General features: G+C 38.5%; 1 protein-coding gene across 1 annotated transcript in view; it reads right to left on the minus strand.

Moving 5' to 3' along the window:
• Window positions 1-22,598, minus strand: part of il17rd (interleukin 17 receptor D) — a 79,575-nt gene extending 56,977 nt beyond the window's left edge. The window contains exon 1 of the mRNA XM_052017799.1: window positions 22,460-22,598. Within this exon, the coding sequence (XP_051873759.1) occupies window positions 22,460-22,579 (120 nt within the window). The 5' untranslated portion in view covers window positions 22,580-22,598. The remainder of the gene's footprint in view (window positions 1-22,459) is intronic.
• Between the last annotated feature and the right edge of the window lie 2,634 nt (window positions 22,599-25,232).

Genomic DNA, 25,232 nt, shown 5'->3' on the forward strand with positions numbered 1-25,232 from the left:
TGCAGCTGATGAGTTTCTCATCTCCTGGCCCTTAAAATCCTCTTGATCTTAAGTCAGAACATTGGCTTCAAAAGTACTTCACACCCAGGATTCATTCATCACAAGCAATTTTAAATTAAGAGATGTCAGAGACATCCTTAGCTCCAGTAATACATTTTGAATGTATTGTTAATCTTTAATAATTATCAACAAGATGGAAGATACTAAAGATTTAGGTGGTTCAAAATCATGTATGTCACATATCCTTCATAGATGGCTAATCTTTTTTGCAAGTCTAGATGTGGGATGTTGGCAAATAAGTGAACTGGAAGGTATCACAGCTCAATTCACTTCTACCTTTAATCACTGTACACACACTGGAGCTGAACAAGTTTTTAAAAGGGCAGCAGATGAGTCATTCATTAGTGGATTCAGCTTTTGCCCTGTTCTTTGATACAGCTGGTGCAGTTAAACTTCTTCTCAATAACGATTTCCAAGATTTCATTGATTGGGTACTTGGCAACAGTGATGTCTCTGAAAGGAATTTTTGCAAGCTTGCTGTTAAATATTATCAACTGTATATGTGGGAACAAATCCAGTAGATCTTTCTTACTTCCATAAATGTGCTAACTTTTCAGAACCATCGCTCATTATGTTGGATTTTTATGATGGATTTTCATCAGTTTTACGTACCACCTTTATGATGAACAGAAAACAAAATCCCAACCCTTTACTGTGACTTATGAACAAATAAAATAGTAGGTCGTTCTCCCCTTTAAGCTTTCTCTGCCATTTAATAAGATGATGGCTGATCTGTTAACCTCAGCTCCACATCTCCATTTACTCATAGTAACCTTTCATTCCTTTGCTTATCATATATCTCTCCAGCTCTACTTCAAAAATATTCAGACAGTCCTCTTCCACCATTCTTCGAGGAACAGAGTTTCAAAAACTCATGGCCCTCAGAGAAAAACATCCATCATCTTCATCTTAAATGTATGATTCCTTATTTTAAAATGAAACCCATAGTTCTGGATTATCCCACACAAAAAAAATCCACTCTTTACCCATCCTGTCAAGACTCCTGAGGTTCTTTATACTTCTCAATCAAGTTGCCACTCACCTCTTAACTTTAGTAGAGACACCTGTATAAACTTTCCTGATGAGGGAACCATTCAATCCAAGTATTACCCTGGTAAACCTCCTCTGAACTGCACCCAATGCATTAACATCCTTCCTTAAATAATGAGACCAATACTATAAACAGCATTCCAGGTGTGCTCACCTATGACCTATGTAACCTGATCAGTATTCTTCATGAGTTGGTATTATGGGAAGATCTGCATTAGCAGAATCAGCTCACAGAGGATTGGAGTGGTAAACTCCTATTAAGGGGAGAGACAGTTAACCTTCTGGTAGATTTATGGCATTCAATCTCATTTTTACGATTTAATTCAGGAACCCAAAAAACTTTCAAATGGGTATGAGATAAGGCTCCTACTTCTCTCAGAAAACTACTATTTTTAAGTTCACTTTCCTGAAGTACCAAAATCCTGACCTCAAACATATTTAGTCCTGCACTGCATCTACTTCATTTCTTCCATCAGCCAGATGATTCACTAATGGTTCTTCTTAAGTTCTAGTGTTGCAAAAGGGACAGGGTTCTTTCAGTCAGTGACAGTTGAAGTGGGGCTTAGTGCGGGCCAGGTTTCAAAGGAGATGGAGCTTGCCATTATTATTAAACAAGCTGTTTTCCAGAAGCTTGGTTATATTTCAGAATTTTCACAGTAGCATCTTTCTTGCTACGTGTTATGCTCTGATGTGTGATTTTTCTGATGCTGTGGAATTGTTGGGTTTGGTTTTCCCAATGTAGAGGAGACCACATTGTATGCACTGAATGCAATACACTGAATTGCAAGAAATGGAAGTGACTTGGTACTTCATCAGAATCTGAAATAAAAACAAAAAATGCTGAGAATACTCAACAAATCAGGCAGAATCTGTAAAGAGACAAACAGAGTTAATATTTCAGCTGAATGAATGCTCAACAGAGAGTTACTGACCTGAAACATCAGCATCTAGGGAGAGAGAAACAGAGGTGATTTTTTTTCAGGTCGGTGGCCCTCTTCTGAGGGATCATTGACCTAAAACATGGAATTAATGTTTTAGGTCAATGATCCCTCATTAGAGGGCCACCGACCTGAAAAAAAATCATCCCTGTTTCTCTCTCCCTAGATGCTAATGTTTCAGGTCAGTAACTCTCTGTTGAGCGATCATTCAGCTGAAATATTAACTCTGTTTCTCTCTTCACAGATGCTGCCTGATGTTGAGATAGGTAATATTTCAACATACAAATTCCCCACTTTGCTCTTCACCTTTAGAGTCAATTTTTATAACTACTAAAAAAAGGAGAGCATCACTATAAAATAAAATTACATTACATGCAAAAAAACTTGCCTTGCACTATAGGGAACAGAATTTATGTCATTGAATATTTTCTGGAAGTTGGTACTGAACTTTTTCATTCCAGCTTTCATGGAAGTAGTCCCAGGAGAGATGTATTATCTGAAGTATGCAATTATAGTAGGTCTTTCCTAGTCTTTACTGTGCTTAATATATCCTACTTAGGACCATTTTAACAGAATATACTATCTATATAATATAACAAGCCAAACATTTAATACCATGAACTGAATTGTGCACAATATGCTAGACAGAGATCTGGTTTCTGAGTAACTATCAAAATATTGTTACTCTAAAACATGGCATGGCCTTAAGTTAATAGCTTGAGGACAATTCTAAAGTTAAACATTTCCTTTTGCACAACATCTGCATCAAATTTTCTGCTGGAAATAAAATTATTTTAAAGTTTGATGTAAATACTTCTATAGTCATCATACAAATAGTCAGGAAGATCCCTGGTTCCATTCCAGTTCTCTGCATAATCAGTCAATTGTGGCAAAATATCACAATAGATCTCAGTATCATTATTCTATTAGGTGGAAAACGAAAGGGAAATAAGTGCAAGTACTGGAAATTGGAATTAAGAATCTAAAATGTGCAGCAGTTCACATAACATCCAAAGAGAAAGAAAGTTGCCATGCAGTTTACAGACTGGGTATTCTTTGGCAAACGTCTCCCCACTCCTAAATACTTTCCACCATGTACAAAGTGTGTCTAATACATGTTAAGAATATCCTTCACTCGCTTGGATCAGTGTAGTTCCAACTGTTCTTAGGAAGCTCAAGCACCATTCAGAATAAAGCAACCTCCTTTATGGTGCCCCTTTCATCAGCCTGAATATTCACTCTCTTCACCAATGGCACACCATGGCTGCAGTATATGCCATCTCCAAAATCTACTGGAACAATTTGACAAGATTTCTTTGATACTACCACCCAAAGTGTGACTTTGAATATTTAAGGGTAAAGGCAAGGGTAGCAATAGCATTGAATCTGCAAAGTTTGTTTCCGTGGCACTGTCCACTGTCTTGGAAACATATTTACCTTTCTTCATTATCACTAGGATTCAAAATCTTGGAATGACAAACCTATCAGCAATATGGAAAGTACCTTCACTACATGGACTGCAGTGGTTCAAACTTTGGCTCACCACCACCACCTCCTCACGGGCAATGAGGAATGGGCTAGAATTGTTAACCTTTTAAAGAATAAAAAGATGTCACATTTCAGTTGAGGTTTTTAGCTGAAAACCTCCTCCATTTACAGCATTGCTTGAGGTGGAAGCAAGATTCAATTGTGTTCCTTTCTTCAAACACCACCATGAAAACCCATTAACTATTCATCTGTCTCACTGCTGCCTTTGGGAATCTTAGGTACTTAAAATACCTGCCACATTTAAAGAGTCAGCAACTTTAAATTTCTGGGGGTTAACATATTGAATGACCTGTCCTGGGCCCAGCATATAGATGCAATCATAAGGAAAGCATGCCAGCATCTTTCCTTTCTTAAGAGGTTCATCTTGTCACCAAACACTCTAACAAACTTCTGCAGATGGACTGTTGAAAGTATCCTGACTGGTTGCATCACGGTCTGGTACAGCAAGTTGAATGCGCAGGAACATAAGCTGCAGAGAGTAATGGATTCTGCCCAATCTATCATAGGCACATCCCTCCCCACCACTGGTAGTATCTACAGGAGGTGCTGCCTCAAGAAGGCAACATCCATCATCAAAAATGCCCACCCTCAGGCCATGCCACCCCTTCACAGCTACCATCAGGCAGGAGGTACAGAAGCCTGAAGTCCCAAACCACCAAGTTCAATAACAACTACTTCCCTTCAACCATTCGGTTCTTGAACCAAACGGCAAAACCTTAATCACTACAGTTTAGTGACACTATGATCACTTTGCACTAAAATGGAGGTGTTTTCTTGTAAAAATTGTGTATAATTTGTTTAATTTATGTTTTGCTTGTGAATGCTGCCTAGCTGATGCTATGTGCCTGTGATGCTGCTGCAAGTAAGTTTTTCATTGCACCTGTGCACACATGTGCATATGACAATAAACTCCACTTTGGCATTTGCCTACTAAATAACATTTTAGATTTATAATAATGTCTTCAAAGTAGCAATATGTCCCAAAGCACTAGGGCATAAAATTACAAGTATGGAAGACAATTTGGAAAGTTGAGACAAATAGTGTTAAAACAAATGCAAGTTTTGTTTTGAAAAGCACCCAAGTCAAAATAGGACGTAGTAGATTCATGGTGAACAAATAGTTCAGTTATGCAGCTATTCTCATCAGAAACTTCTTCAGGTTGGTATTGGAACAGAATGCAGGACTAAAATCCTTACATTAGTACAAAAATTCCATCAAGTCTCAAATATTTACCACTGTTTTACATTTTTTAAAATGCATATTTCAAAATGTGTTCTATCAATATTCCAGAACCTGTGATGTAATTATTACTGAAACTATGCACAGACATCAACGTCAAATTTGGAAAACAACATCAGTTTTTCTGGCCCTGTTGTCAAGAGAAACCTCTGCAGTTTTAACCAGGTGGTGAGATATGTTTGGCTACCAACACAGATTTAGTTCATGTAATTATCATCTGGCATTCCTTTAACCAACACTGGCCCAGAAGAAATAAATTTAAATTTATCTTCGAGAGATGGAAAGCAGTAGTAAAACTTTGAAATTTGATAATTCTGTTCATACACAAATTTCAATTAGTTTCAAATATCTTTTGGATCTTTCGATGCAATTGGAGATATTTACTACCCACAGATAGGTAAACTTTGACAGAAAGGAGGAAGTAGTTTTAGATCACAAGGTGTTAATTTTTTTTCAAAAAGGTGCTGTTTTAAATGAATAAAACAATTCATTTAATTACGACTAAGAACCTTTCAGTTTTTTTCCATCTTTGTGTCATTACTTTTCTTTTCCCAGACAGTTAGGAGTCTGATGCTCTGTTGAGCAGTTGCCTGGTTATCTGACCAGATCACATATTAACTCATCCACACACAAGATTGGTTGTATTTGGAGCTGCTACAAAATTACCAACAGTGGAAACCTGAACTGATTATTTTTCCCATCTGGGTGCAGTCGGTAGTTCAAGAATAACTGAAACTCAAAAGAAATAACACTTATGTTTATGTTTGCTTACATCTGAATCTGGGCGACTGCTATCTGTGAGTAGAGCCCTTGGGGTTGGCAAGTTAAATCATATTCTTGATTAGTGAGATGTGCTGAATGATGAGAAAAGTAATCATTTTTTTTTATTTATCCCCTCTCATAGAATGTAAGCACTCCAGTAATTTAACAAATATACTACTTTTTCTGTGACCCCTGCCATCAACATCAAGGGCACCAGGCACATGGGAACACACTATCCACAGATTCCCCTCAAGTCACACATCATCCCCATTTGAAATTAACAAAGACAAAGTAGCGTTTATTGTCACATGCACAGCAGCATCACAGGCATGTAAGCAGCATTCACAAGAAAAAACATAAACATAAATTATACGCAATTTTCACAAGAAAACACAATCAGAACAAAAAAAAGTCCATTTTGGTGCAAAGTGGTCACAATGTTGCTAAACTGTAGTGATTAGGGTTTTGCTGGTTGGTTCAAGAACCAAATAGTTGAAGGGAAGCAGCTGTTCTTGAACCTAGTTGTGTGGGACTTCAGGCTTCTGTACCTCCTACCTGATGGTAGCTGTGAAAAAATGGCATGGCCCAAATGGTGGGGATCTTTGATGATGTATGCTGCCTTCTTTAGGAGGCATCTCCTGTAGATACTACCAGTGATGGGGAGGGATGTGCCCATGATGAATTGGGCGACTCCCCTACACTCTGCAGCTTCTTAAGTTCATGTGCATTCGAATTGCCGTACCAGACCATGATGCAACCAGTTAGGATACTTTCAACTGTACATCCATAGAAGTTTGCTAGAGTGTTTGGTGACAAGCCAAACCTCCTTAACCTCCTAAGAAAGTAAAGATGCTGGTGTGCTTTCCTTATGATTGCATCTACGTGCCGGGCCCAGGACGTGTCATCCGGTTATGTTAAAGCCCAGGAATTTAAAGCTGCTGACTCTTTCCACCACCGATCCCCCAACGTAGACTGCAGCATGTTCACCCCCTTCCCCTTCCTGAAGTCAACAATCAGCTCTTTAGTTTTGCTGATGTTGAGTGAGAGGTTGCTGCTGCGGCACCACTCAACCAGGTGTCCTATCTCGTTCTGGTAAGCTGACTCATCGCCACCTGTGATTCGTCCAACAACAGTAGTGTCATCAGCTTCTTCCTTCTTCATCACTCTAAATCCTGGAACTCCCTATCCAATGACTCTCTGGAAGTCCTATCACTAGAAGACTACAGCTGCTCAAAGTGGGTAATAAACAGTTGGCCTCTCCAACAATTCCTACATTCCAAAAAAGTGACGAAAATAATACCTTGTAATTCTGCCACTGAGGTAAGCAATATGCTTTGTTTCTAGCTCCCTTTATTTAAGCATTTCAATGTACTAAATCAGTAAAAATCAAAAAATCATACATTTAGCAGAAAATTTTGCAGATGGTTATTTACTATTATTTGAAGGAGAAATCAGAACCAAACATATTTCTTGATAACCAAGTTCAGGGAACCTCTCCCTGTACCAAAGAGACAGGATGTCACAGTTTTCTCACCTTTATGAAAAGTTAATCAAAACATTCTGAAAGCTTTGCAATTTAATTTGAAATATTTAAAGACTAACAAATGAAAAATAATGAGGGCAAGAAACCAAGTTATTAATTTCTACATCTACTTATGTACAATCTTACTCAAGAAGTCTCAGGATTCCCAACTTCTGATTCTTGCTTCTGTAAAACTAGACTTTTTATTCTAGAGCAACTGGTAATGGACTGTCCATTCCCCTCCACAGATGCTGCCCGACCTGCTGAGTTCCTCCAGTGCTTTGTGTGTTGCTCCAGATTCCAGCATCTGCACTCTCAAGTGTCCTTTTATTCTGGAGTTTAGTTCAGAGGTAGAGAGCGATGGAAACAGTCATCAGATAAGTCAGCATCGGTGGAAAGAGAAACAGAGCTGACGCTTCAGGTCAAAAACACTTCATTAGAACCTTTCATCCAGATGGGGGTCTTTGACCTGAAGGATTAACTCTGTTTCACTTTCTACAGATGCTGCTTGACCTGCTAAGTATTTTCTATTACCTCAGATTTCTAGCATCTGCATTTTTTGTTTAGTTTCATTTAGTTCAGAATATGTGGGCATATTTAATAGGCTCTTACTCGATTACATTAAAACTCCTAACTCCTCTGTTTGTATGATATACGTAAAGGCACGTGGAACTCAGTACACATACACAACCATGAGCAATATCTGGTTGCATTAAGACCACATTATTTGAAGAATTTACCAGTGGATAGGCTACATAACTCTCAGACCTAAATTCCAGAATATCTCTGTGAGTGTAATATTCTATATTTATTTTTCAATTATCGGGGAATACCCTTGTATGGTCAATAGAACACAATGGTAAATGCATTTAAAAAATGAATAGTTGTGTGAAGTTTTTAAGGTCTGAAGTGAAAGAACATATGTGAGTACCACTTCTTAAAATTTCAATTTTAATTCATGCTAGTTTCAAATTACAAGTTAAATTGTGCTAGATAAAACAAGTAGTTCTGAAGGGACTTTGACCTGAAATGTCAATTCAGTTTCTTCTTCCACTGATGCAGCTTGAACTACTAAACGTGTCCAGCCTTTGCTATTTTATTTCAGATTTCCAGCGTCTACAGTTTGAGTTTTCAGAGCTTCAGTTTACTTGGCATCATCCAGGTCTCTGAGTTGGAAGATTCAAGCTTTAATCCAGGGTTTGATGGACCAAATAATTCAGAAGGACTAAAGATTCAACAGTACATTTGCAGGAACAGAGTTCCTCCTTTCCAAGAGTCCTAGAGATGGACTCTTGACCTCACAATCTACCTACCTTGTTATGACCTTGTATTGTCTATCTGCACTGCACTTCACTTCCTCTGTAGCTGTTAAACTTTATTCTGCATTCTGTTATTGTTTTACCTTGTACTACCTCAATGCACTGTGTAATGAATTGATCTGTATGAACAGTATGCAAGACAAGTTTTTCACTGTACCTTGGTACATGTGACAATAATAAACCAAATCCAATTCCAATTTCTTTCAATAATGCTACCAGAAATAGATGAATAGGTTCACTATCTGGTGCCACATGCTGCTGAACACAAAACAAGTTTTCAATGAAACTCATTGTACTCAAAGTACCTGGAGATGTTTAGGAGATATGATAAAGAGCTGTATAAAACAGGGTCTTTATTTCCTTGGAATGCCAAGGAAAATGAATACTTATTCATTTTTTTTCTTGAGAAGGCATTGAGGTGCACTGGGATAAAAATTTACAATTGGCAGCAATCTTCCAGTATTTTCCCTTACTAAGGTCAACAAACGTTATTTTGTAAGCTCACCCAACCCCAGCCATTCTTTTCCATCCCAAACTTCTCATAAATACAGTTCAGAAGAGGTTACTGCAGAGCAAGGTTCCGCCAATAGTGACTGTGATCCCAAACAGGGCAGTGTCACAATATTAACTAATGGGATTGAAATATGTGGGCCAAATCCTGCCTTACATGTTGCTTTATGTGTTGGATAATTCACCCAGTGTCAGGAAATAACTGACTGCTTCCCACCTCCTACATTTTCAGACTATCCCGTGCTGTTGGATTAACCTCGCTCCATTCCGATCTTGATAGGTTACGTCAGAATAAGAACCTAACTGCTTTGCAACTGCAAGTTATAGCTGTTCTGTTGAAGCTCTTAATTAGCATGCAATCTCTGAGCAATGTGGGATGAAAGGGGAGTGAAGACCTACCTATCTGCTCTAGTTGAAACTTTGGAGTGAGGGAGGGGTTATATATGCGAAGTGGTAGACAAGACAATAGAGCAAGAGAGAGTGAGGGAGTGAGTAAAGGAGCAAGACAAAGAGGTGACTGGTAGTGCTGCTGCACACCTTTATCTTGTACTCATTCCCTAGGAGCCTGGGTCCTCTTTCAGGGAGGGCATCCATTGCTATGAATTATAATGCATGGGCCTGCAGGAGTCTCTCTATGCATACAGATTGGGGTTAGTCAAATCCAAATAACACTGTATATGTCCTCAGTAGTTGCACTCACACCAATGAGTCAGAAAGTAGTGGGTACAGGTCCCACTCAAGAGACTTGATTACAAACTCAAAAGCAGTACTTAGTGACGTCGACACTGTTAGATGTCGTGCCCCCTCTCAGGTGTATGTTAAAAATTCCAATTATTAACCAACATAAATCAAATTGATAAGTTGGTTTATTATTGTCACATGTACCAAAATACAGTGAAAAAGTTGTCTTGCATACTGTTTATACATATCAATTCATTACAATAGTGTATTGAAGTAGTACAAGGTAAAACAATAATAGAATAAAGTATTACAGTTATAGAGAAAATACAATGCAGGTGGATAATAAGGTGCAAGGTCATAACAAAGTAGATTTTAAGTCAGGAGTCCATCTTATCATACCAGGGAACCATTCAAAAGTCTTACAACAGCAGGATAGAAGCTGCTCTTGAGCCTGATGGTATGTGCTTTCAGGCTTTGTATCTTCTGCCTGATGGGAGGGGGAAGAAGCGAGAATATCCAGGGTGGGTGGGGTTTTTGACTATGCTGGCTGCTATACTGACACAGTGAGAAGTATAGACAAAGTCCATGGAGGAGAGGCCAGTTTCCATGATGTGCTGAGCCATGTCCACAACTTTCTGCAGTTTCTTGCAGTCCTGGGCAGAGCAGTTGCCATACCAAGCTGTGATGTATCCAGATAGGATCCTTTCTATGGTGAATCAATAAATATTGCTGAGGGTCAAAGGGGACAGGCCAAATTTCTTTAGCCTCCTGAGGAAGCAGAGGTGCTGGTGAGCTTTCTCGGTCATGGCGTCTACATGGTTGAACTAGGACAGGCTATTGGTGATGTTCATGCCTAGGAACATGAAGCTCTCAACCCTCTTGACCTCAGCACCACTGATGTAAACAGGGGCATGTGTGTCGCCCCCCCCCCCCCCCCCACCTTTCCCAAAGTCAATGACCAGCTCTTTTGTTTTGCTGACATTGCGGGAAAGGTCGTTGTCATGACACCATATCACTAAGCTCTCTATCTCCTTCCTGTCCTCCGACTCATTGTTATTTGAGATACGGCCCACCTCAGTGGTATCATCTGCAATAGAGCAGAATCTGGCCACACAGTTGTGAGCATATAGGAGTAGAGTAGGGGACTGAAGACATAGCCTTGTGGGGCACCAGTGTTGAGAATAATCATAGAGGAGGTGTTGCTGCCTGTCCTTACTGATTGCGGTCTATTAGTCAGCAAGTCAAGGATCCAGTTGCAAACCGAGGTCCCAGCTCTAGGAGTCTGCTTGGGAGTATTGAAGGCAGAGCTGTAATCAATAAACAAAAGTCTAATGTAGTCAATCTTCTGGTCACCACCATTCTATGATCTGTGGAACCAGTTATTATGTTGCTTCACTATTGTTTTGATTCAGTTAGCTATTTTTTTCTTATGAAATAGAAAGTAATGGAAAATTACTTAAGAAGCCGTGATATAAACTAATGTGGAACAAGAAATCTGGTCCATTTTCCCTTTCACTAACCCAATAAACATTTACCCTCTCTGCAGAATTCTACCCCACAACCTCCTCAAAATGCTGTGTGTTTTATGGAATGGGTCCTAAATTGTCTTGGAGTGAGCAAGCAGATATTAACTGTTACTCAAAGTGAGGAAAATGAAACTACACAAGTTCAAGTTCACAATGTGCCAGGAACTTTTCTCCCCAGACTATCTTTTGGTGATATGTCTTTCTTCAGCTAGCAACATGACTGATTATCTCAGCCTTTAAGCTGTAGTCAAAGAATCTGGGGTTCAATTCAGCTCCTGGGTCTTTGTTGGTTAATAAGTTTCAACAGCCCATTAGCAAACTAGGTCCAATTTTTAATTATCCTTTCCATGAGCTTTACATTAATAGAAATTTAGAGGCAGTTGCACCAGTAGTTCCAGCTGCTGTTACAGCAGTATTTTCTGATGTGGAAGTGATATCTTTCAGATGAGATACGAGTCTAATGACCTGTGTTGGATGCCCAGGTGGACACCGAACATCTCATGAGATTATTTGAAGCACAGCAGCATAGCAAATATTCCTTTTCTTAATCAACACCACCAAAACACAAAGATTACAGCCATAGTTCAATTGGTAGCACTCGTCTTGGAATCCATAGATTGTGGATTCAGTCCTGCTACAGTAACTTCAGCATGAAAATATAGCCAGATGCTCCAGTCCAGAACCACAAGAGTGCTTTTGGAAATGGTCTTTCAGATTAAACTGTGGGCCTGCCTTTTCTCTCAGGCAGACAAAAAAAATATGGTAGTCTTCCAAGAAAAATAGAGAAGTTAGCCTCAGTAACTGAGCCAATGTTTATCTGTCACATTTTTTTTAATAGATTGCCCGGTTGCTATCACACTGGTGTCTGTGTAATTTAGTTACCATATTTTTCACATACAATAGTAATTAAAGATGTACTTAAAGAACTTTGGGACATTCTGAAAGGAGTTATATAAATGATAATCCCTTTTGCTTTCAATAATCAGTCAATACTTTCATGACTGTTTATCTGTGTTCATTGGGTACAAGTAAAAGAGCTGTAAAATAATTCATTGGTTGAGATACTTAATGCTTTTGGCAAGTATAATAATAAACAATTTATTTTATAACAAACAATAATTTTCTTTTACTGTCCTTTCCATTCAAATTCAGTTGCAGAGTGCATTCAAATCTTTCAGGGAATCAAGTGATATGGGATTAGTACAGGAAAGTAGCACTGAGGTAAAAGATCAGCCTTGACCTTATTGAATGGTAGAACAGACACAATTGACTCGATGGCCTACTTTTGCTTCCAAATATTCTTATGTCAGCACTAATAATTATAAAAATAAATTTAACTTGTGTGAAAACCAAGTTACCTTGGCTCAACACTAAGTTCCTTGCCCATTCACATATTGACCAGTCATTGTCTTGTTCTTATAATGCAGATGAATAGAATCTCATCTTTCTTCAAGGCATACTGCAATTCTCTAATCAAACGTTTGACTTCAATAAGTTCAGAATTTGCTATACCTTTTATTTAAACTTGTTTGAAATCTATACCTGACTCCTAGATTTTCTCCCTCTCCCATTTCCCCACCCAGCCAATGTCCTTGTTGCTAACACATCTATTGTGCTTGCAAGTTTAAATTACTTGACTGAGATTACACTCTTCTGTTCACAACTTCTGTCCATTTTAAAATTCCTTCCCCCCACCGCTCAAATAATCAGTTTTTTCCTGACGGCTATAGAGCACAATACCACTTTTTTTTCATTAAAGTCTGCTTCAAAAATGTTTACAGTTTTTCGCTACACATGCTGGCATTTTTTTTTGTTTCTGCTCATTATACAATTTTACTGAAGGTGGAACTCCTCTTGCATTTGCTTTAGTCAGCTTTCTAATGGATAATTTCTTCTTAGCTTTGTATTAGAGTGCATGCTCTGGAACCACATCTGGGGAACTTTAATTAAACTCAGCCCTTCATTGTGGATGCTCAAATAGTTACAGCTGTGTGCATTTATTATGGCAGGGTTGACCCTCATTAGCTACAGGTTGCAATCCCAATGAAATGGTGGGTAGCAACAGTCATTATTTGGCAGAAATACAATAAAATCTGTTTTAATTATTATAGAAAATATATTTTACAAATAGAAGAAATTATTTCCATGATTTAATACCTAGAATTACACAAGATGATTTCTTTTTGGGAGTTTAAACATATGTGAAAACAAGGGAGATTTTCCCTTCACCTGAATTCGTTATTATAGAATCCCAGTTTGGTGTGCACAAACTCAAGTGAAATCCTGATGTTCTCATTTTTGTTAACAATACAATCAAATTACAAACAAATAAACTGCCTGCACTTTTGGAAAAGGTAGAAATCGGCAGTTGCTTAATGAGAGATATTTAAATTATGCGAGGCTGCAAGATATACTATATTGCAGCATGTAAACTTTGTGCAGTGCTTCTGAACTAATGGCTGTTAAAAAGTTGGCAATTTCTACTTATACCAGTCGCCACCTTATTCCAAATGCAAAGTTGGTTGCCAATCTCTGCTTCTTTGGATTATACTGCATAACAGTAATTGAATTTTGTATTACTTAAAAAAAAGAGAATACTGCAGGATGTGAACTTTTAACTGCACCAAACATTGGCATTTCAAATTGCTTTAAATGCTTCATAAATCCTACATGAAGTTATCATGTTACAGTTTCAGAGATACACAGCTCCAGAAATCAAAGCAAATAAGCCTACAACAAGCTTTATTATAGGTGGCAGAAGTGAATAGGGCACAGTAGTGTGTAAAAGTCCTTAAATAGCAGCCTCAAGGGCAGTGGAGCTCATTTAAGTGTAAAATCACTGATCACCGCATCACTGTATCTCAAAGCAGCAGGTGGATATTTTTGACCTTTGAATATTTGCCTCTTCATTCATTCCTGAAACCACTTTTTCCCTGTAAGGGCATGAATGATCTTGCTGGAGCCAGCTACCATCTATTGTCTCAGCCAAGTGGCTACTCTTCAGAATCCCAAATTAATCCACGTTTGCACCAAAAACGGATTAAGGTACAAATGGATACAGGTCAAGAAGTGCCACTTCCAGTGTGTATTGTGCCCAAAATCACACCCATTTTGAGAAATGTTCCTTTCCTCCACTTCCAGCTTTTCCAGTTATTTGCATATCAAACAGTCTGCCATAAATCAGTGCTATCAGCTAATGTTTTAATTTTTGTTCTTTAAACAGATTTCCTTCACACAACTGGAAATGAAAGGGGAGAGGTTCATTTAAAACAACTGTAAATAACCATTTTTAATCAGGGCAGTCCAATAAATATGACCAATTTTAAAATACTTTAACTTCTTAAAAAGATATTACCTAATTAGATTGGCAATTTCTTAGAGAAAGCAAAATTCATTTTTAAAGCTTTTAAAACATTCATTCGTTTCTTGTCTTCTGCATATAACGCTGCGCTAGACCTCCTCAAATCTCCTTTTATATTATGTTTTATTTTGAAATTGCACCTTTGATTTCCCCAAGAGGTCAACAAGTACTTCCTGTAATTTATTGAATCCTATGGATTAGGAAGATCCTCATGGTCTCTTTTCAAGCTATGCCAAGTTCATAGACCATGGATTAAAGGGAAGGAGTGCTTAGGTTTATACAATCATTCATGCTGTTCACTGCCTAAGAAGTGTAAACTAGTTCAAGACTTCTGCTCCCGATCACCATCCAGTGATTTTGATTAGATTCATGCAAGGACAAGATAAAGATTTAGCTCTGGTGCCTTCACAGCCTCTCCATTGTCACCCTCAAGATCACTCATGAGGAATGGCGCATGGATGAGGTGCCAGAGATATGCAATAAATGAATGGAAGCACATTGCTCTCCATGTCAATATGGATCCAAGATGACATCCAAATGATCAAAGTCAAGAACTCTGTAGAGAGTTTCGTAATCCCATAGGGAGCCAGGCAGATCTACTATATATCAGAGCATCATTGATGACTCTCTGATTAACTACCTTGCCTGGTTACCTTGATTCATTAATCAAATCTGATGGGTTAAATATCACAGTTGATGCTGAAATTTTTTTCATGGATTCGGACAATCCTGATAACCAAAACGTTAATAAGGATGTTGAATGCAAATGAGCCAAGAGTGGGATGTTTAGCTTCAGCAGCATCTCTACATACACTTAAGGGCATTAAATCTTTGCCTGACATCCTACAACCTGGCACATTATTTAGGTTGTTAAAATCTGGGGGAAGTCTGTGCATTAAAAGGAATGAAATTTGTCAGCAACTTGGTTTGGAAATGCCAAACTCTGTTACCAGTTTCTACTTGCATTGTACACCAACCCACCCTTCATCCCCCAAAACAATTCCAACTGAATAAATTAAACTTAAAACCATACTGTTGCGTAGCTCGAATTGCTATTGTGGGAACCCCTATAACGTATTGTTTAATTTTGCTTTCTCTTGGAAATCAGTGCAGGCATACCAGGATCAATACTTGAGTTCTGACTGCCTAACTGAACTTGTCATTTACCATGGTGATAGTTGGTAAAGAGATACTGCTTGTGAAAAATTGAAGTTTTATATACACTACTTTCAAGAATCTAGGAAGGAACTAGCAAACAGCAGCTGTCAGCAATTTGTGCTAGAAATCAGACGAAGCATTTCCACAAGCTTGAACTGATTTTATATGGAAGTATTTCCTGCTCAGTCTACACCAGCTTCTAGTGCTGGAGTGAAATAGCAGATGACATCCAGTACAATAAATTCTATTATTTCCTACCAACACACCCCCAAACCACCTACCCTAAACAAAAAAAAGTGTCTAAAAATGCTTTAGGGACTTTGTCTTTAGTTTCCTGCTCCAAGGGAGTAATGGCAATCACAGAGAGGAGTGAACAAAACCAGCAGTCACAACTGAAATGCAAGATATTTTATCCTCAAAGGATTTCACTACTACGGGAAACCTCAGACGCAATTCTGGATGAGAAAGTGACTTTAGACAATCGAGCACAGTAACTGACCCAAATTTGGAACTTAGATACCCCTGATCACTCCCCATTAATTTGATGGGCCAAAGAAAGTCTATGATTTCTATTAGATTTTAACCACTTACTGCATTAAAGCAGATCGCCAGCTTTGTACATTGTCTACCAGTATCTTTTCATGGACTTTCTTTTACTGAGTTCTATTTTATTGGAGTACAAACAACTGAGATATGTGCAAATAAATGCAACAGAAAAAGGGTTATGGAAATCTTAATCCAAACAAATGTTACATAATTTGGATTTGAGCCTTGCTGTAATTTGCTCCCTTCTGCATTCCTACATTAACAATTAGAACTAAGAGAGGGGTAGACTATAATACAGTCACCTCAAAAACCAATAAAACTTTCAATGCAGCCAACACTTCACTAACACCAGAAAACTAACCTTCAAGAAGGGATTCCCCCCCCACCCCCCAACTTCCTTCAATGATGTTATCAACATGCTTCAACTAACCAGGCCCAGCTTCACATTGATTTTAATAGAAAACAGAGACCTTCCATAATTATACTGCTGCTCATTTTCATGGGTTACTTTTGCTGTTTGGTTTCCAGAATGTCTACACAACTAAACCCTACAATAGATATAAATGGGCAATTTCAAACATATTCTAGATCTAATCACATATTCTGCATTAAAATATTATGGAGCTGCATTCCACATTTGCCAATTAAGTTCTAATGATTGGTGTTTAATGAAAATATTAACCCATCATGTTTTATTCACTTTCAAATGTGACAAGATTCAATGCATTTCTAACATTAATTTTTATGTTAATAACAAAATATTTCTGAGTGCAAACATTTTCTAGTCCACGCAACAAGGGTAGTAAATAGTTAAAGTAGTAATTCTGTGTAAAAACAGAGATGCTGCTGAGAATATTAAAAGCAAAGTGCTTCAGGGTAGCTTACTGATGGATGAATTTGATAAATGCATTAGATTGCTCGGCTCTGAATAAATTGGACAAATTCCTAGATTCAATCCTTGATTTGTTCTAAACTAGGTGATCCCAGATAAAGCACTGCTTGATGTCCCTTTGTTGTGTGAAGGGAAAAACTAAAGTTCTCTTCTTCTTATGAAGTTGGGGTAATGCAGTAGTGTAGAGTGGGGAGTAGCTAACTAACAGAAATCAATAGTGGAGATAAGTGGTTCATTTTTGGATTGGCAATCAGAAACTAGTGGAATGCTAGAGAGATTGGTGCAAAGACTTTAACTATTTACGATCTATGTCAATGACTTGTGATGAAGAGACTGAGTGTACTGTGGCCAAGCTTCCCAGTGATACAAAAATAATGGGCATAGCAAGTTGTGAGAAGGATACAAAGAGCGCACATATAGATAGGTTATGTGAATGGGCAAGGAGTTGGTGGATAGAGTACAATGTGGGAAAATGTGAAGTTATCTGCTTTGGAAAGATGAATGCAGATGCTAATTATTTAAACGGAGTGAGGCCTCAAAATGTTGGAGTACAGAGTGATTTAGGGATCCTTGTACCTGAACCACAAAAGTTACCATGAAGGTATAGCAAGTAATAAGGAAGACAAATGGAATTCTGGGAAGTTTTGATGCATCTTAATTACTGCATATAGTTTTGGTAATATTTAAGAAAAAATATGCTTGCATTGGAGGTAGTGAAGTGAAGGTTTATTAGGTTGTTTAGTGGGATGAAGGAGTTAACGAAAGATTGAGAGGGTTGGGCTTGTACTCACTGGAGTAGGGAAGAATGGAATGGCTTCATTAAAACATAAGATTCAAAAGGAGATTGTTTGGGTGGACAGCGAGATGATGTTTCTTCTAATGAGGATATCTAGAACTAGGGAGCAGAGTTTCAGAAGAAGTGGTTGCCCATTCAGACAGAGATGAAGAGGAACAAGAGGAACTTGAGGGTCATGAATCTTTGGGATTCTTTACCTCAGAGGTGTGGAGGCAGAGCCATTGAATGTATCCTAGATGTAGTCTGATGGACATTTAAACTACAAGGGAACAGAGGGATATGGGAAGAGAACAGGAAAATGTTGAGGCCAAGACTGAATCAGTCATATTATTGAATTGTGGAGCAGCTTGAAGGGCCAACTGGCCTACTCCTGCTCCTGTTTCTTGTGGTCTTGTTATTACTTGGAGATCCTGCTGGAGGAAGACATTTGTGGACATTGGACAAGAACAAATTTGAATTTGGTAGCAATACAACTTTTTCTAAAGCTGAATGTAAATCTCATTGCGTGGGCTCTTCATTTGGGCACTAAGTAACAAATTGTAAAACTGTATTTGTATCTATATTACCAACTCCAGGAAAAAAAAGACTGCTTCACTGACTAACATCAGATTCACTAGTAATATTTTAAGTGTTAGGGGAACTTCAACAGCAGACTGTGAATCTTGAAGCCAAACAACATGACTGTTAACCTATCTAAATTATCAGATTCTGGCTGTTAAATACATGTTGAACTGATAAACAGGGATCTCCAACATCCAGGTCATGCCCTCTTCTCACTGCTACTGTCAGGCAGGAGGTACAGAAGCCTGAAGTCCCACACCACCAGGTTCAGGAACAGCTAATTTCCTACAATCATAAGGTCCTTGAACTGACCCGCACAACCTCAACAATGGAACACTACAGACCACCTCTTGCACCACCATGGACTTGTCTCTGATTGTGCAAAACAAGACATTAGTGTAAACTAAAAGTTTTTTCTCTCTTCAATGTTTTATATAATTTATATTCTGTGTTGTCTGAACCTACATGCCTGTGATGCTGCTGCAAACAAGTTTTTCATTGTACCTGTACCTCACTGTACTTGTGCACATGACAATAAACTTGACTTGACTTGAAAAGTTAGCAATATTGAATCAGCACATTTTTAGAATACTTCATGAAAATAAAGTTGTATCGCATAATAACTTTCAGAGGAATCCAAGTTCTTTCCAAGATCCCAAACAGAATACATATTTTCTATTGTCAACTCCTATGGAATATACACATTGAGAAACCAGATGTTAGAGGAGTTTAGGATTTCAAACATTACATTTTTAAAATAGCAACTTTATATTTTGGCTGAGCAGCTTGAGAAAGTGATCAAGATACGCACAGGAATGCCTGTTTTTGATATAAAATATAGCAGCACAGAATACAAAGCCACCATGTTGAATCTTTATAAAACACTGGTTCAGCTACAACTGGAATGCCATTTCCAGTTCTGGGTTCTACACTTCACGATTTAGAGAGGGTGCAGAAAAGATTTACCAAAGTTATTGCTTGTTGGGAAATTTTTGTCATGTGGGACAGACTGGAGAAGCTGAAGTGGTTTTCCTCTGAACAGAAGAGATTCTGACAAGATTTAACAGGCCTATTAAAAACATGAGAGATACTAATATAAATGGATAGCATGTGAGTGTTACTACCAATGGAGAGATCAAGATCTAGGGAACATAGAAAGATGACAATTGCTCAGAAAACCAAAACTGAAGACACAGCCACCAGAGATGATGCCTCATAGCTCCAGCAACCTGGGTTCAATCCTGTCCTCTGGTGCCATCTGTGTGGAGTTTGCATATTCTCCCGCTGACCACATGGGTTTCCTCCACATGCTTGAGTTTTCTTCCATAGCTCAAAGGTCTGTAGATTAGTGGATTAATTGGCAATTGTAAATTGCCCTTAATGTGTAGGTGTGTGGCAGCATAGGTGGGAGTTAATGAGAATATAGGAAGAGTAAAAAAGACTGAATTAGTATAAATGTTTGCTTGATAGTTAGCACATACTAACCATCAAGCAAAGATGCATCTTTGTGCATCAAAGGACCCCATTTCTATGATGTACAGCTCTATTTTTTTTACACTGCAAGCGGTAGGAGTCTAGGATGGACTGCTAGAGGTTATAATGGAGGAAAATTCAATTCAAGGGGAGCTGGGTAAGTATCTGAAGAATTTGAGGACTATGGAGAGTGAGACTAACTGGATTGCTCTTTCTTGGAGCTGGTATGTAGATCACAGGTCAAATAACCTCCTTTCATATTGTAATCATTTAGTGATCCTGTAATTAGAAAATGGTGATGTGGGAAGTGCAAGGTAGTGGCATATAAAATAAATTACTAATAGTTAGGAGAGAGAAATTTTACCCATCATTCGTCCACTATTTCACAGTACTATCGCCTTTAAACAAACTGGAAGCTATTTTCTAATATGTGTTCTAACTTTTTAGTCCCAATCTCTATCTCGAAACATAGTGTAATAAACTTTAATTTTAAAAATATTCTATTTTATTATTCCATATTAACTATTTAGAGATGTACCAGATCTGTTCCACACTTTGAAATGTATATTTCAGGTTTTGCTTCCAATACTCAGCAACAAACAGTGTACCAAGGTGGGTCAGTAGGCAAGTGCATCACACAATCTGGAGCTGACACATGCATCAACAGAAGTCTCCCTGGACTATTTTTTGACATTCACATTGTACTTATACAGGACAATTGGATTTAGTTCGAGAGTGCAACAAAATAATGTATTTTGTTCCCATTACCATGCAAGAAATAAAGATTATTGTATACAATTAAATATAGAATCAGGTTTGGCTGTGATACTCTACAGAAAAAACGAATTACAGACATTCATAAATGGCCACTTGGCACAGTACAAAGGAGTGCCAATAACCAACCCAGCATCCTTAGAGAAATCGGGAAATGCATCCTAGCGCTTGATTGAACCAGATCAAATACATTTCTTCAAAGTCCTTGAGTCTTTGAGTGCAAACCTTCTTAACTTCCTCCCTTACAACTCATTGATGTTTCCATGTAGAGTGATGGGGTTTTACTTTAGTAAATCCAAATTCAATGCAATTTGGGCAAATCTGAAAACGTGCATACTGTTTAAGATCTTGTTTCCATTGTTGGAAAACTGCCAAATGCAGGCAACCACATCAAGAACATCTCAAACATTGAATAAACTACAATCAGAAGGCTCAAGGCAACCCACCAATCTAATAAGTTCCAAAAATACAGAAGGGTAACAAGGCATTTAAAAGAAACAGGGGTGTGGGGGTGGGGATGGTGAGGGAGAACGACAAATGGCCCCACGGGTAAACAAAATCAACCACCATCTGGTAACCAGAGACCATAAACCGTTTGAGATGTCCACCAGCCATTCTGAATTGCAAACATTTGTAGTATGCTATCAAATAGAATGCAGCACTGCAGTGTAACGCAGTGCAGTGTGCTTTACAAAGCTGTATTTATGTGAACGACAAAAAAAGGCACTTAAAAATACTATCTACATCTCACTTCTTAATTCTGCAATAAAACAGATTTAGGAATTTCACAAGAAATGTTTTTAAAATATCTGACGAAATTACCAAACCTAACAAAGTAATCACTCTTGTGATTAAAGAGTTATGTTCTGCTCGTAGACTCGAAAGTTACAACCAGCCAGCTGGTCTGCAGCGAAGTGGCCTGCGGTTAAAAAGAGGAAATGCCAAGGAATTTAATGCAGTCACAAATGGGCCACTTCACTTCCGACTGAGGTCTCAGTTCAAAGGCAATCCTGCCCCCACAAACAATGCTTTCGGGGGCACTCGGTCATTCATCACTACACCAACTCTGTCTTTAAATAAAGACTTCCCGCAGATTTCTTCTTTTTAAAAATACACAAATAAATCCTGTATCAGCCTTGTATCCTGAATCCCTTCAGATTACAAGACGTGCAATGGAAATGAAACTGGCGAAGGAAAGCGGTTACACTTGTTGCTAACACTTTGATCAATCGAAGGCAAAAAGGTCGAGCTTTATTCATTAAAATAACAAAAGGCACCGTATCACTCAACAGGACAGGACAACTCAGGTCAAATAACTCACTGGAGATAAAGGAAATCTCCTGATGACTGACTCGGCTGTTGGAAGCGAAACCAGTCTTTCATGCAAGGCATAAGTGTCGATGTTAAACCACAGACACGAAAATGCAAACGGATCCTACTTTGTTGCTGGTGCATTTTTGCTCCAGTTAAAGTTCTGATTATTGTTCAATTCAGTAAATTAGAATCACTGAAAAAGGCTCTCGGATTTAGTGATTTATCCATAAAGTGTAGACATCGAAAATAAAACAGCCTAAAAAGCTTGAATGCAAAGAGAATTAATTATTAGGAGTTTTCCTTTGCGATAAAATGTTTAAGGAGCGCAGTTTCCACCTAACTCAACCCGGTGCACCTTAAAGGATAAAGGACTGACCAGACCATAATAATAACCCATTCGCCTCTGCATAGGAAACCTTTTCCCTTACCTTTGAAGGACAGATCAACGAGCCCCGCTGTCTGGATCTGGCGCCAGCCACCTTGATCCCGCGGTCGAAAACAGTGCACAAAGTTAGGAGGAAAACACAAACTTTCCTCCAAGCTGCCATGGTCCCGCTCCCAGCAACAGACCCCGTCGCGCATGCGCACTCCAGAGTCTGCGCTGGGCTCGGGTGGGTGGGCTGGTTGGCGCCCGTCCTGGGCAGCATGGTAAGGAGGGCTGGACTTTCAGCACACCCCGACTAGACCCTCAAACGTTCCAAAAATGCCAAATGGTGTTTTCCCAGCATTGCAGTTTTACTTTTTTAAAAAAGCAGTGTGTTACAGGAATGCAATTTGAAGTCCCATTGCCTTCTATATTGCTCTGACTTTTCACCATTTCACTTGTCCCTTTGCCGCCCATCAACTGAATTTTCAAATGAAGCACCTATATTGTGGGCATTGCCAAATCAATACTGGAGATCAGCTAAGCAGATGGAGAGGATCGCAGCATGGCATATTCGATAATCCTGTGCATCATTCTGCCACTGTTGCAATTTAGTGAATTTGCAAGTCCAGTGACTTTAATAGCTGGCTTAGCAATATTTGTTATAAAAAGTACTGAGCAACAAATCCAGCAGCTTCCAGGATAGCTAGAAAAGATTTTAAATATTTAAAGTCAACAGACTACTGGTATACATGCACCTTTTATGTCATTGACACACTCCTTCCAAGTGCCTAACCTCAATTGTTGTTGTCAAAGGTGGTGGTGGAAAAGCAAATGATGACTGGCAGTGAAAGAGACAAGCAAAATGACACATTCTCATCTTATCCTATACTTATAATGACACACAAGACAGCTAATCATGTTGGGTCCTAAAGTAAGCAACCCCATTTGTCCAATTCCCTCTCTCCTTATTTCTTTGTGCCCTTGCAGCTTACTCACTCTCACATGTCCATCAACTTCCCCTTTGATTCTTTTTGCCGTAAACCTCCATTATGGGGTAACTTACAGTGGTCAAGTAACATCTTTGAGATGTGGGAGAAAGTTGTATCCCTCACATCCCAAAAAAAATGTACACGTTCTGCACAGATAATAACTGAGGTCAATATTAGACCAGGGACTCTGGAGCTCTCAGGCAGCAGCACCAGCTACTTTGATTGTGCCAGAGCAGTAGGTAAAGCAATGGAATAGCAAATTCCATTCCAGTCCAACTAATCAATTTAAAAAATTAATTCCAAAAATAACTTCCAATGAATTTTAAACATTTGCTGGGCTAAATTCCTACCAAGAACCAATATTCCTTCTTATTCTGGCAACTTTTGCTTTAAAAAGCAAATTTCTGAGGCTGATCTGTGACTTTCAGATCTGAAAAGTTAGCAACATTGTGCTGAGTACATGGACAGTCTGAGAAGAACCTTCAATAAACCAAGATATTTTTTAAAGCACAGCATGTTTCCCGTATATTACTCTGCCTGTTACTCCAATACAGCCCAGGAACTCACAGATTACATGGCCCTGATGGAACAAAAAAAGAATTGCAAGTCCAAATTCAAGTTTATTGTCATATGCACAAGTACATGTATGCACAGGTGCAATGACAAACTTACTTGCAGCAGCATCACAGGCACATATCATTTAAGCAGCATTCACAAGAAAAATATAAATTAAAATGACCATATTTTCATGGTGGCAAGGTGTCCGTAAATTAGTGCAGTTTGAAATAATGAAACTTAAGTTCAGAGCACAGGAGAAAGAAAGAGTAGTATATAAGTTGAAGCAGGAATGGTGCAAAATGGGCACTCAGACCCAATCCATCTACATCAGGAAACCAGTAGTTTATGCTAAACTTTGTGAGCCCTTCGGTTTTTACGTAGAACAGATAGCAATGTTCTTCAGGACAAACAACACTGTTGAAATTGAGGACAAGGAAAAAATAACTGCCTCTCAAAATGAAGCCATGAAGAAAATGTAAAAAAAAGCAATGTAATAGAGACAGGCTCAGATATGCAACTTTAGCAAATCTTCTGGCACCACATAATACAAAAGATATTCCATTCATTAAGGTGATAGATCACAGAATCACTTTAATCCTGCACATTCAGAAATCACAGAGAGCTGTGATACAGAAATAGAAACCAAATGTCAGGCAAGAATATTAGTGATAAAAGTTGCATTGAAGAACTCATCTCAACACTCAATTTGACACCATTTTGAATGGAATACTGTGGGTCAAGCTTGTGCGCGTTTTAACAGAGGAGCAAATCTAATCTAAATTATTAAATACACAGAACCACAGAAATGGTTACAAAAGGAGGCCATTTGGCTCAACAAATATGTACCAGTTCTTTGTAAGAATAATCCAGCTAGTCTTATTCTCCTCTCCTGATAGTTTTCCAGCACTTTTTCTTTTGAATACTATAATGCCTCCAGTATTACCCGTCAATGCTTTCCAGACATGTGGCATAAAAATGTTTTTCCCCATGTTGGTTTTGGGTCTTTAGGAAATCACCTTCATTGTGTCCTCTAGTTCTCAACTCTTCCATCAATGGTAACAGTTTCTCTCTAACCACAGTATCTATACCCTTCATGACTTTAAATATCTCCATCCAATTCCCTCACAACCTTCTCCAGTCCAAGGAAAATAACCTCAGCTTCTTCAGACTATCCATATAACTAAAGTCCCTCATCCCTGTATTTATCTTGGCAAAAATCTTCTACAAACTCCCTAAGCCTTTACAACGCTGTTGAAGTGTGACACCCAAAACTGAACACAATGCTCC

The sequence above is a fragment of the Pristis pectinata genome, chromosome 6 (genome assembly GCF_009764475.1).
Source record: "Pristis pectinata isolate sPriPec2 chromosome 6, sPriPec2.1.pri, whole genome shotgun sequence".
Taxonomy (NCBI): Eukaryota; Metazoa; Chordata; class Chondrichthyes; order Rhinopristiformes; family Pristidae; genus Pristis; species Pristis pectinata.